The following is a 14,201-nucleotide window of genomic DNA, read 5'->3' on the forward strand; positions in this document are numbered from 1 at the left end:
ATGTTGATATGATTCTCAAGAGGCTAAACAATGTGATAACCAATGACATAAAGCTTATTCTTGTTACAAAATGAGACTGTAATTCTAATGGGGAAATGCACTGATTTTACACATCAGATTCAGTTTACTAGGTCATGGTTAGTTCTACTCAGCCTAAGAAAACAGGAGCTTTTTTAAGCCTGAGAAAATAATGTTTAAGATGAGATTATTTCAGCTTGGATTTTGAGAATTTAAGACCCCACCCTGGTATTAACATGTGATCTGCATCTGAATATCTTAGCTGGACCAGGCCAAACACTTACAAATACGTGTAGATGCATGCGGAACACACAGAAAACAGAATCAATCAGATCATCTAGACCACATGTGGAGGTGGTCTGACTCAAACTGTGATCAGCTCATTTGCATGTTGAATTTTGATTGAAATGTGGACAGACTTTAGCTAGCAAGGACACTTACAGTGAAAATACAGAGGCCTGTGATCACATGTCACAGCCCAAATTTCATGGAAAGGAAGGATTTTGAAAAATATGTTAGTTAATCTGACATTGTTAGTGATTAGCCCACGACTAGAAATGAGGGTATGGCAATTTTGCTGCTTCAGTTTAGCCCTTTTTTCACACCTGCATCTCAGCAGTCTACCAACTTTATGTACCACTAAACTGCTGAAGACTGCTTAATGAATAGACAAGATGCAACAGACAATTTTCATAAATGGCAATTCCAAAAACAATTGGAGTAACCAAACATTTTTGATTTCAACACCCTGATATCATATGTATAGATTTTTTCTGTCTCCCCCAGAGATATTTCCCCCCTAATATGCTTCTATGCTTTAGTAAACTGTTGTTTTTTAATTTTGCATAAATTAATTTTATGTCACCACCTAATGCCATTATCCCAAGCCTGTCTTATTAAATTCAGTTCTGTTGTTCCGTGTTAAGGTCTGACACATCTTATTAATCTTCTTATCTTCAACCATGGTCGCTGGTTACTTTCAGTCTCATGCTGTGCATTGCATTGTATTGCGGTAACTGTAACTGTACTTCTCTGCTTCTGTGACACTTTCATTTCCATGCATGGGTTCAATAAGGTTTACTCTACAGTACCTTACATTATCATTAGTGATGAAAATTTCTTTCATGTGTGAATAGTGTGAATAGTGAAAAGTCAGTGAAACAAGGTGAAGAAGAAAAGAGTTTCTTATTTTTGCTTTACCTTGCATTTTCTGAATTTCTGAGGCCCCATTAATTCATGACCCTCATCATCAGTAAACTGAGCACATTTACCAACTTGGCCAGTGTTTTTTAGCTTCATACAAATAAACTTGATGAAAATGAAGTCATTTTTCCCCAGATAGAACCTCATACCTTTTGAACTAGTCTACATTTCATGTACATTAAACTGCCCTGACTTTTGTTTTGGTACTTCCTATGTGTGATGAACTCCTCATATAACTGTAACCTTACCCTCTATCTAACCTAACCACCCCACCAAGAACCAGTAACCATATCACAACTCAGGCCAAATTCATTCTAGCTCAGTTGCTCTGTGATGTGTTTACCTGTACCTGAGCTGACAGTGATGGAGTCCACTTTAACCACAGTGGTCAGCTGATCAAAATGGTCGGGGTGTAGGGGGGTGGTGCCGTGCTCTGACCTCTGCAGGGCGGCACAGTCCTGAGTTGGAACCTGAAGGGGACGACCATGGGCATCGATGAATGAGAGGGCGATGCAGGCGATACCTAAGAGAGCAGGACAGTGTGTTAGACTGAACAATGAACATCTGTAGAGCTCAGTAGATTTTCAATTTCTACTGCCTCCCCAGTCACAAATAATTTGCTGTCTTCCACAATTACAAAAAGATAATTGACAATGAAGTAATTTTCATACTACCATGGAGTAAAATGTCCTTTACTATACCTGGAAAATATTATATTTTGTTTTAATTGCCATGGTTAGTCATCTTATCCTTCTGCTCTGTCACAGCAGCACAGGTTTAAAATGAACACAGCAGAGTTAGTGACAGTGAAAAGGGGAGTGTCAGGATACATTTTTGATCTTTTGATGCTTCAGTTCATCACCACAGCTGTGGACACGCTTCACCAGAAAGTACAGATGCCTTTTAACACGGCTTGCATGAGACAGTCTTGCTTGATGTGTTAGCTTTGACATGGTACTGGCTATTATTGCACACAATGAGTAAGCACTAAGCAGCACCATGCATGGAAGGGGGTGGACATCTTGAGACTGAGACATAGCTGAAAAATACAAATCAGCTTTGCTATTTCAAAGACAACATCGTATGTCCATCCACAATTAGAAGGAAGCTGCACTATTACAAACGTCAGAGAAAGAGGCTTCTCAGCAAATATTGCTGATATGGAAGAGTTATTTGAACATTACTAGCACAGCAAGCCACAGAAATCACTTTGAGTGTGGTCATTACAGTGAGCTGAACTGATTGCACACAAATTGTTAAAATGTTTGAGACTCCATCATTGGATGATGAAACATCATCACCAGCGCATTAGGACAGCAGGGGAGAGGTTCTTCAAGACAAAAGCCCAAATCATATAGTAGTCTAAGTGTCACTAGAGCAACCTATGACAACTGTGCCGATGTGGACACACAAGGCTGTTTTCAGTGGCACGTTACAGAGCAAATATGAAAACACAATACTGACATACAGTCCCAACAGTAAGTATTTGGACAGTTACACATGTATTTGTTCTTCAGGGAACTGAAATAAAATACTGGATACTTCATTACAATGACTGGTCACAGCTTGAATTTGAACAAGTTAACATCAATATAGAAGAGAGAGGGCTCAGTCAGAGGGGCTCAGTGGATTAATGATGGCTGCAGGGCCTAATGGTCAAAACACCATCTAAAATATATACTGGACTATGAGACTACTTAACCAACTAAAACATCTAAAAATGGTGCAAATATCCAGCCCATGGTAAAGTTCTCTAAATTTGAACTCTATGTGAAAGAACTACAAATGTATTTTTGGATTCACGAGCAAACTCACTGATCACAGTGATTCCTCACAGGGGAAGCTCGGCAGCTTGATGCTGCTGCTACAGCTTTATTAGTCTAAATAGCTCAAGCTGAGTTCCAGTCTCAACACAGTATCAAAGAGAATGAACTTCTCTAAACGGACAATTCTGTGCTTGTGATGTGCTTGAGAGTTTTCTTTTTTTGCAGTTCCAAGTGAGGACGGCTACTTTTCTTGACAGTTTGAGTTTAGTGTTTGTGAATCCATCGGAGCATGTTCCATCTATCCCATGCTATCTTAGTAAGTGGTTGTTCATGATGACTGACCGTGTCAACCCAGAAAATGAGGCTGATGATTGCAACAACACAGCCTTAATGGGCAGACTAAAAGTGATGGAACTCAATATGTGACTCAAGGCTGCTATTGTCCAGCACTGAGACAGTTACTCTATCACTCTGAGGTTATGCAGGCCCATTCCTATAACGTATATGAACACAAGGTGACATTTTCAGAAAAGGTTGATAAATAAAAAACGCTTGGCAGAGGAATAAAATAACATAAAAAATACAAATACTGCTGCACTACTAAAAGCAAAGATGATCTATGTTTAGGTTCTTTAGGACATCACATTCAAGAGAAATATATTTAATTCTACATTGGGGTTATCCAACAAGCCTTAATGTCCAAAGGAAATAAGTAGAGTAAGCTCAAAATATTTCTGCCTCATGAGATGAAATACTTCCACTGTGGTCTTCTATTTTCAGTGTGATTAAAATATATGTTGTGGTTGTGTCATGTTTTTTGAGGCAGGAGTCAGTGTTACAAAACAAATCTACAGTAAGGTCCACAGCAGAGAAACACTGGCTCAAACACCTGTAACACCACACATCATGCACCTGGGAGGTCCAAGCCAACTCTAAAGGCAACTCAAAGATGAACACAGTTAAATAAAAATGTGTATGCTGAGAGAAGCCTTAACTGAAGGAGGTACAGCACTGCAAAGAAATGCCATGAAGAAAAGAACGCGAGGAGCAGAAAACACAGGGCCAGCAGCAGCATGGGCTTCACTCAACACAATGGCTGTGAAAGGTTGTAGGGGGGCAGAAGGAGACATGTGGTGGTACCTTTAAACTGAGAAGGTGGGAAGAGTTGCTGAACCAGCTCCGACATGGTACCTGGGACCAACATTAGAGACACCCACAGAACAGCATTAGGGATGTACCAGCATAGTTATTCACTTCTAGTCCAATTTAATACCAATAAACTCCAAGCAGGGGCAGCCTCATAGCAAGGTCATAGGCTCAAATGCTCACAGAATCTTTGTGTGAGGAGTCTGCATGCATTTTTATGAGTACTCCCATGTGTACTGTGCTTTTCTTCCATTTCCACCAATTTCTCATATATGCATGTTTGTACTGAACCTCACTGTTTAGAGACCAATTCATGATCATACAAAGACAATATGAAAAAAATTAGGAAATAAAGGAAATAAAGTAAAGAACTGGAGTTACAAGTAAGTTCTGACATCAGCCTAAGGTCAAGGCTATCACCACATACAGACACATTTCATACCCAAACACCCTCTGTGGACACTAACAGCCAGTTTACAGATAACCTCTGTATAGTGGGCAGTAAAATGGACAACAAAAACACTGCAGCAGTCAACTTTGCTTGACTAAGAACCTCGAGTGTCATGCCAGTTCTAACAACAAATCTGCTAAAGATGAGCATAATGTTTCCCTCCACAAAAGCTCAGCAAGGAAACATAATCTGGAGAAATGCATAAGAGATTCTTATACTAAAGACACTGTACCCTCAGAGGATGTCCAGTTGTTTTGGCTATCTTAGCCTGCTTAAGCTTCTTATTACTTTTAACTGAAATTTGAGATGCATTTTTTGCAAAGAAAGACGAGCGTTGGTTAACTGTGGAGTTGCAGCACAGTACATCACTTCATAGCCAGTATGGACCAAAGGAATTGTTACAGCAAAGACTACATCCACATACACTGACGTAAGTATTTTTATTTCATTTGAAACTGCATTGCATTAAGCAGTAACACATTGGTCTTTAATCAGCCTTCAGTGACTAACAGCCTGAGATACAACACAAGAAGAGCCATGGGCTTAAGCAACAACCAACATTAACATTACCTTCAGGCATGGTCTTATCTTGGACAACACCTTGACTTGCTGAGTGAGCTACGAAGCAAACATTCACCAAGCAAAAGTGTGATGTTAATGTCAGAGATCACCGATTAACTAGTCAGCTGTAGCACACTCAACAGGTTAAACACTTAACTCAAAGGTCAACATCAGTCAGTGTAGATGCTGAATGACTGGATGTCATTGTTTAACACTACTGCTAATAACTGTCTCTCCTTATCTTGTAAGCTAGGGTCAGCTGTGCATGTGTTTCACATTTTTCCTCTCAAATGTCAAAGACATCTTCCTCTTGAAACCACAGCTCTTATGTGTCATCACCCTACAACAGCCCTCTTCTGCTTCTCATTGCTTCTCTTCATCTCTCAACATAGGATCATAGTGTTTCCTGTCATGTCACAGTTAAGGTTTGCGATTATATATATTGGTCTTGAAGAACAACATTCTCATCACTCTAGATCTAGACATATTTACCTTAAGCTGGGAGTCATTACAAAACACTTCATTAATTAGCTCAATTGGCCACAACACTGCCTCAGTTATTTTACACACTGAGCAGCACGGATCAGGTAGCATCATATAATTTAAGCACCTTGTTCCTTAGCCACTGAAACTAATGAGATGGATCAGAGCTTCTACACACAGCAATTTAAAAGTAGTTATACATCAGGTCAAATGAATACAGGAGCAAGGAACAAAGTCTACACGTCAGCGTCAATGTTTATGATTTGACAGTCGCAGCCATGTCTTTTTAAAGATAGCTACCAGTTACTGCTGCTGGAAGCAGAGCAAAACTGCAGCAGTAGTGTGGTAAACAGCAGACTGCCAGAAAACCTTTACAAATGTTAAAGAAAAGGTCAGATGTTGTCAGATTCATGAGTGGATTTCTGCAAATGGAGATGTAGCACTGTGATAAGAGCCAAACTGTGAGTTAAAATGGCAATTGAAGGTAGCATATTACAAAAAAAAAAAAAACTAATTATAATCAAGGTTTAATTCAGTAAACTGATCATTTATATCCATAATTAGCTGGTCTTTGGTAGCCTGTTGAAAGGTGGCAGAGTTTCCACAGCCAAAGCTTCACATTGAACCAGGTAGCTTTTTAGTCACAGAGAAAATTCCAGCAGCAGCACTCCCCTTTAACTGACTTCAAATGCCAGCAGATGACTTTAGCATATCAATTAATGGGAGAGTGCTGCAATGTGAAATGGAACTGATCATTTCCAAATGTAAGGGAAATACATGGAGAGGGAATGTGACACAACAGAGAACTTAGATGAACTTCATTTCATTTTGATTCACATAAAAGCATGCATTTAGACAAGGTGCTGTTAACACTACGTAAACCAACCAACAACTATGGAATGACCTACTGCACTGACTGTCCACCTCACATTCATGAGTTAAGTGACAAGTCACACGCAGTCTCTCTGCAGAGGTAAGCTGCACTTGTGTGTTGTTTGTACAGCTGTCTGCAAACTAGATTTAATGAACAAGACTACTCTCACTTTCCTGCAACGACAGGTCCGTGGTGAGAGAGCAAATTAGGCTGGCAATCTCAATGCAAACGCATGCCTGAGAAACGCACTGAGGGCAACAAGAAGGCCAATATCAACTGACAGATAAATATGTGCAGTGTCTTGTTAAAAGCCTAAGCATGAGGTTTGGTGCACAGTGAGAAGAGGCAGAAAGAGAAAGTCACCTCAGGAAAATCTATGTGCTGATGCTCATCAAAGAAATTAGTGTGTGAATAGTGAAGAGAGGAAGAGTGTAGGAGTTTCTGTTATGCCAGAGAGAAAAGTGTGTTCTGAATTTAATGTGGTGGTTATAAATAGGAAATGAAACTGTCAGCATATCCTATGATAACATACTAGCTCCACATTAACATTTTAACAACAGGGGAGAGGAGCCAGTGATAAACATGAGGTTAAGGTTTCCAGTAAATCTTACTTAACTAATATCTACGTATCTAAAGTGTATATAGTGATGTACTGAGGTATAAAACAACACACAACAGATTCCACTGTGTCATTATTTATTTAACAAAAATGAAGCCAAATTGGAGAAACCAAGTGTGAAAAACTAAGTACTCTCCATGATTCAGTAGCTCGTAGAACCACCTTTTGGCAGCAATAACTTGAAGTAATGGTTTTCTGTCTGACTTAATCAGTCTCTCACATCGTTATGGAGGAATTTTGGCCCACTCTTCTTTACAGCGTTGCCTCAGTTCATTGAGGTTTGCAAGCATTTGTTTATGCACTTAAGGTCCCGCCACAGCATTTCATTTGGGTTAAGGTCTGGACTTTGACTGGGCCATTGAATCACCTTGATTCTGTTCTTTTTCAGCCACTCTGTTGTAGATTTGCTGCTGTGCTTGGGATCATTGAACTGTCACATGACCCAATTCGGGCGAAGCTTTAGCTGTCAGACAGATGGCCTCACATTTGACTCTAGAATACTTTGGTTTACAGAGGAGTTCATGTTTGACTCAGTGACTGCAAGGTGCTCAGATCCTGTGGCTGTAAGCAAGCTCAAATCTAAAGAGATTGAGTTTATCAAGATGTCAGTAAATACTCACAACCAGTGTTTGGGTTTCATTATTTAAAAATTATTTTTTTAATCAGAGTAGCTAATTAACGGTTTCATAACTTATCTTTTCAGCATTAACATGTATGTAGAATCTATGGATACATGTTACATGCTACATGTTTCTTCAAGAAGTCTTATTCCAAAACAGGTATTGGAAAGGGGGCTGAGGTTGTAATCTATTAGGGTCATCTTATCTTATATTTAAGGCACTGTAGTAACTAAACATTTCTTTCTCTCTCTTTCTCTCTCTCGCTCACACACACACACACACACACAACACACACACACGTCCTTCTATCTTTGTGAGGACAGTGTTTGCCATAGTGCATTCTCTAGCGTGTAGTAAACCTGATTCTGACCTGAAGTCTTAACCCTCAAGCAGCCCTTTAAAGTTGTACTTCCATCTTTTTCTTTTTTTCATTTTGGAAATGGAAACACACACACAGACACGTGAAGACTGAGCCCTGGGCTGGGGGAATGTGATTACCTTTGCCTCCAGTCCCCTGGCCTCCAGGTTTATTGTAGAGGTAGATATTGCCGTCAGCCAAGTCACTGCTCAGATGAAAGTAGTGCTGCAGAAAGAGCAGGAGAGCAAATCAGCCCCTGGAAACTCAAACCATACAAGTCAGCAGTTATTTCATACATCACAATGAGACTTGTCAAAATGATTTTCATATCTGCCACAGTTTTGCAGAGCTGGGAGCCTCCAATATCTAGGATTTATTCATTTTTAATCCAGATTACTTAAACAGAGCTGTTTGTAACTGTCATATATCAGTGCAGGGGGCCATTTTGGTTTGCAAGCTGCAGTAATTTTACAAGACAACAAAGTGGTTGAATGACTTAGAGAAGTCTGTAGACTGACTGTTTAGTTTAGATTTGAATTACTCTGCCCCCCCCCCCCCAAAAAAAGAAAAATGGTAAATGGACTACACTTACATAGCGCATTTCTACTCGCATTGACCACTCAAAGCTAAGACACTGGCCTAGCAGCAATAATTTCTAGGATCATGCATGAGATAAAGAGTAATTGACTCCTGGTGCTAGCTCCAAAGGTGATGCAAAGATATCTTCTCATTTAATTTGCATCAGTAATGCATATAAAAATATTCCCAAAACTATTGCCTCTGGACAAACCAGCATTTAAAACAGCAAAATCTGTTAATTCTAATGGAGTTGCATGGAGAGGAAGCGAATCCAAATAAATCTTTGTTGGTGACCTTTGACATGCAAAACTGTACTTGTGACAAAAGGCAAAACATCTTGACAGTGCTAACCTACACTGGACAGACATTTGGAGAAACCATCATTTCTATACTTGAGGTGTGTGTCCATTCAGAGTTTTTTTTTTTTTTTAATTGTTGCCAATAAGGAGAGAGAATGTGCTGCCACATCCTAGAGGAAAAGCCTGCATCCAGCATCTTTTTTCAGAGCCGTCTGTTCTGTGCAGCTTCTCTGAGCACTCCTGGTTAAAAATCTACAAAATGAACAAATTGTAAAAGAAAAGCAGAGGGACTGTGCTGGTCTGTCATCCATTGGCAGTCATGGTATGTGTCAGGATGTTGTCCATAGAGATATTCAGCCTTCTTCACCAATCTAATTTTATAGAACATATATTGCGCCACTAAAGAGTCACGGTTAGTGAATACTTACAAGACAGCATTTATTACTTCTAATATGTCTTTGGAATATTGTTTGCAAGTGAGCAAGCCAGCCAGCTAGCCCGCTACTTCAGTGAGCTATTGTGTCTGACAAGCACAAATGAAATGGTTTAGATCATTTGGTTTAAACTGTCAGGTTCTTTACAACCGTATCATGTACATTACACACATTACACGTACTGAGAGAAGTCAGCCTGGTTTGTACCTTGAAATGGTGCGCTGTGTTGCTGTCGGTGTACTTGGGTACATGCAGGAAGATGAGAAGGTTCTGCCTGAGGTAGTGAGCCACAGCAGACAGCCAGGGTAGACAGTACTGTGGGAGGCTGAAGGTCATCACCTCAGTGGCCGGAGACCCTGATGGCTGGATGAACTGACCAGATAACATTTAGAGAAGGCAATTTTCAGTAACATGAGCGCATACAAATGGAAACATTAAAAAAAAAGTGTAAGCAATTTGCCTCCACTGAACTACACAGGTCCACATACACAGAACTTCTGACTAACTTCTTCTAATTATTTCCCCGCTGAAAATTTCAGTGGACAAAAAAGAGGCAGTTTACCTCCACATCAGCTGGGGTCAACTTGCAGTTCCTGACGAGCATGACAGTGATGATGTCCAAAGTGGTTTCATCCAGGCGCTTCCGCAGAACTTTAACCAGTTCGTCTGTGATCTCTGGCCTGAACAGGAGATGGAAAAACACCCCTCTATCAGCCTCAGGCCGCAAATACACACACGCTCACATTAAAGAATGTGAATGAATTCAATGATGAAAGGCCTCAGTAAGCTTCAGGTGACGTGCTCAGTGGACAGTCCCAGTGGCAGAATCAGAAACAAACAGTCCAACTGAGCCAGGTGTGCAAACGTGTGAGACTAGATGTTCTGAACTAGAGTATGGAATCTGGTTACATGACAACAGGTGGACTACAGGTGAGAGCTAGAGAGCAGATCTTGGGTTCAGATTTTTTTTTCTGTTGACATCTGCAATTTACTGTCACACGCAATTGATAGGACACACACACAAAAAGGAAGTGAGGAAGGAATGTGTTATTCTCCCTTTTTGGCCTTCTGAGCAAACAGCTCTTTCAGTTTTTAATCATTTGTAATAAATTTATGGGGAAATGTAACTCAAGATCCACGACCCACTTCCTAGTATTTTATGGAGCTTTCATCAGTATCTCAAAGACTTCCTCAGCAGAGTATGAAGATAACTTAGTTGTCGTCACAACTGAACAAACAGACCATGAGATGTGGCTGAAAGCTCTGGGGAAAAGCTACTTCAGTAAATTACTTTTATATATCTCAAGTCAAGAACAAACTTTCATATTCAATTATAAATAAAACTGTTAAAATGCTTCTGCTCACCACTGTGTGGTGTATTGATAGGAAGATTATAATAACTGACTGCATAAATGATTTATCAATGCTTCAGGAGGTGCAGTGTCTTCTTCTTATTCCAGTATTTTCCTCTGCTGACTACAGACCCTGGTGGTGTACACACACATACACACTTCAAAGAGGGTTTTCATAGCCATCCAGTCTGTTGCAAAATAAAGACGGCGAGTTCAAACTACAGTGAGTGGAAAGAACAAGATTTGAATGAGTTGTGTTTCTGAGAAAGCACTGATGTAACCCCGATTTAAGACAGGGAGATATTCCAAGTACAACAGCGCCATCAAGGCATCAATGGAGGAACAGCATCCTGCTGCAGCAAATCTTGCAACTAGCAACAGTGATAATATTATCATGTCAGTGACCGACAGTGGCAACTTGCTTTCATGGTGACGACATGACACTGGCTGATTGTCTGGAGTGAACGCACACACAGAAACTGATGATGGCTTCAAGATGGTTTTGAACAACTAGCCTGTCTGATCCTATTTATATTATTCTAAACAGAACTACACCTGTGGTATGTTACTGCTACTGGTCATATAGTGTAATTAATGTAATTAGTGTAATTTATGAACATAAAGCTTTGTGGATAGGCAACTGTAAAGCTAATGAAATTAGTTATACAATAAGCGTGACTACAGTTAACCCATGCTGCATGTGCAATTATCTATAATGACTCTATTTGTTTACTACATTGTGAATTATCCCTGCAGCACTGTGCAGGCATTTTACTTTGCATGTTTAAATTCTTCTCCATCATCAGTCCCATCAGGGAGGTGTCTGTTCTGTCCAGATTCATTCTGCAGCAGCGAGCCCAAACACACAGTCAGAGTCATTAACAGCGATCTTCAGAGACACGTCCTGTAGCAGATGGTCTGACATATATACTGTATGTGTGAAAATTACAATCAAAACTGAACTTGAACTTTTGCATAGTAATGTATAACATGTAATTAAATGCTTCTAATAAAAGCATCGGCACATTTTATCACACTCACAATGCTATAACACAAGAAAATATATCCTTACATAAATAATAGGCACAGCCAATACATCAGCATGGTACATTTCTATCCGTATATATCTGTCTTTTCAAAGATTTGTATCCTCGGTCAGAATCAGTGAGCCTGGAGCTGAGAACCACAGACAGCACTGAGGGACATACTAACATACTGTACATTCTGCCACTCAGTCCCACACTCTCAAACACTGATTTCAGCCTCAGCATCAAAAATCAAGACTGTTGTCTCCACAACAACATTGTACAGTGTGTACACCCTGGGCTGACAAGAAAAGATCATGTGTGCAGCACTATTTCCCATTTATATCAGCTGTTCAAAAGCACACTTAAATGAAATTTGTTAAAGAATACTCATAACCCCACTTTATAAAACTCTAAAGACAAAGGAGGTGACAAATGGTCAGCTGGTGAACCATCCCACACTCAGAGGTGTAGTGGAGGATGTTAGCAAAACTATCTCCAGCCCTGGCTGTTTTCCACAGAGCAGTGGAGCAGCATCAGTCACCAACTTGTTCCACTGAAGAGCACAGGGCACCACTTCAGGCCTTCATTTGTGTTGACTTCTATCCAGCTCCAAAATGCCTCATCCCATAACACCACAAGCAACACGATTAGCCAAAGGCACTTTGGGAGTTATGGAGAACTTGTTTTGTCATTTATGCATGATCTGCCTCACTCTTCTCTCTCCATCCTCAACAGCCTTAGAGAGCAGGGACTGAGCCATGTTTGCTCACAAATTATCCACACATAGAGGGCGATCATGTAAATACCACTGTCAAATGTCTGTTTGTGAAGTAATCACATGCAGCGTTATGGGTAAATACATGTTTCATCTCATTATTCTATATCCTCTACTGCCAACGCCACAGTTTGAGCCATGTGGCTCTAATGCTGGACTGTAAAGAAAGGCAAAATGTGTGATGGATCACAGGATCATCATCAAACAAAAACCAACGGTAATGCTCATGCAACATGTTCACAATGTAACATGCTTTTAATGCTTATGCTGGATTGTTGGATTGTGACTATCTGTGGCTGCTGGTGAGTAAGGAAATAAAGTTCTCTTCTAGACTGGTAAGTAAGCAGCTGTTAATGCTAACGTTGGCTATGTAGGGATAGCAAAAACTTACATATAGCACCTTTCCCTCTGTACACTATAATACATTATTATAAGGTTGTTGTCACAAAGTCAGGTCTAACAAACAACTAAAACAGCATGTTATGCCTATTCATTCTCCTTGAGATAAAAGAAAAAAGCTTGGTTTATCTTGGATTTGTTATTACTGCTCCAGAATCGTTTTATAACAAACACCTTTGGCTAATTTTAACATTTTAAAATCATTATCCATCATTTTAATTCCAGCTCTTACCTGCATTGGCCCACTCCATGCACCAGCCAGCAGGATGTGCTTATCTACTTGTCCAACTGGCCGAGATCCCTCCAGAGAGGACTTGGATCCCTGAGAAAAGAGACAGCAAAGATGTGAAAAATGTGGCACTATATGTGGCACTGAATGTAGAATTATTACACAGACATGTCATCCTCACTTAACCAACAATCTGACCATACAGTCTAGCCAGTAAATACTAAACTTCTTCCCCTGCCCTATCCCTTGCTTATTCACTAATGAACTCTTGTATTTAATTGGAGACATGAGGAGCAGATAAACACTGTGTGTGCCTGTATCCATCAGCATCTGTTTTTGCCTCTCTGCCTCTGCAGACCAACATGTTTGAGAATTCAGTTGCACTGTGCTACGTGTTAGCATTTATACAGTAAACCAGTCCCTGACTACTCCAGCAGCACAGGATAGTCTGTAAATATGGAGGGATCATGCTGAGCATTACTTTCTGCTTTCTTTAAGTACTTAAAAAACTGTCCACAGCCCCTTCTACTGAATTTGAGAGGGATACAGGTGTGACTAACCAACAAACAGCGATGACCAACTAGCTGTAGCATGGATATCATTCACAGACAACCCTCTAAACAGTGCAATGACATTTCCAGGGCCTGGTTCAATGTGCCCTCACACCTTGAGGCAAAGACAGACCCCTCTTGTTATAAGCCAGAGAGAAAGCCTCCACAATCCAATGAGAAGACCAATGTTTAGACAGGGCTTTGTCCTTGGCTGGGATGGCACTGAGTGTGGTCTATGTAGGTGCAGAGTGCACACCACAGGACACAAGGAATACAACCTGCTCCTGGGATGCAAAAGAACAGGGGCAGAAGTTCAAGAGCTCCAAAGCTTGTAAGAGTAATGTAACCTTGGAGCCATCTGAGGTGAACTACGTACACAACACACAGACAAAGAAAGGCTGCCCACTCATTTTGTAGAGTACAGAGTGGTAAGCATTGTAACTGAGTAGGTTTATT

The 14,201-nt window shown here is 40.3% G+C and overlaps 1 protein-coding gene across 1 annotated transcript in view; it reads right to left on the minus strand.

The window, feature by feature from the left end:
* LOC108896974 (SZT2 subunit of KICSTOR complex) overlaps positions 1-14,201 on the minus strand; it is a 95,294-nt gene that overhangs the window by 41,439 nt on the left and 39,654 nt on the right. Inside the window, 6 exon segments of the mRNA XM_051077216.1 lie at positions 1,565-1,744; positions 8,240-8,324; positions 9,619-9,783; positions 9,974-10,091; positions 13,198-13,223; positions 13,225-13,287. Coding sequence (XP_050933173.1) covers positions 1,565-1,744; positions 8,240-8,324; positions 9,619-9,783; positions 9,974-10,091; positions 13,198-13,223; positions 13,225-13,287 — 637 coding nt within the window.

This window comes from Lates calcarifer, linkage group LG17 (genome assembly GCF_001640805.2).
Source record: "Lates calcarifer isolate ASB-BC8 linkage group LG17, TLL_Latcal_v3, whole genome shotgun sequence".
Taxonomy (NCBI): domain Eukaryota; kingdom Metazoa; phylum Chordata; class Actinopteri; family Centropomidae; genus Lates; species Lates calcarifer.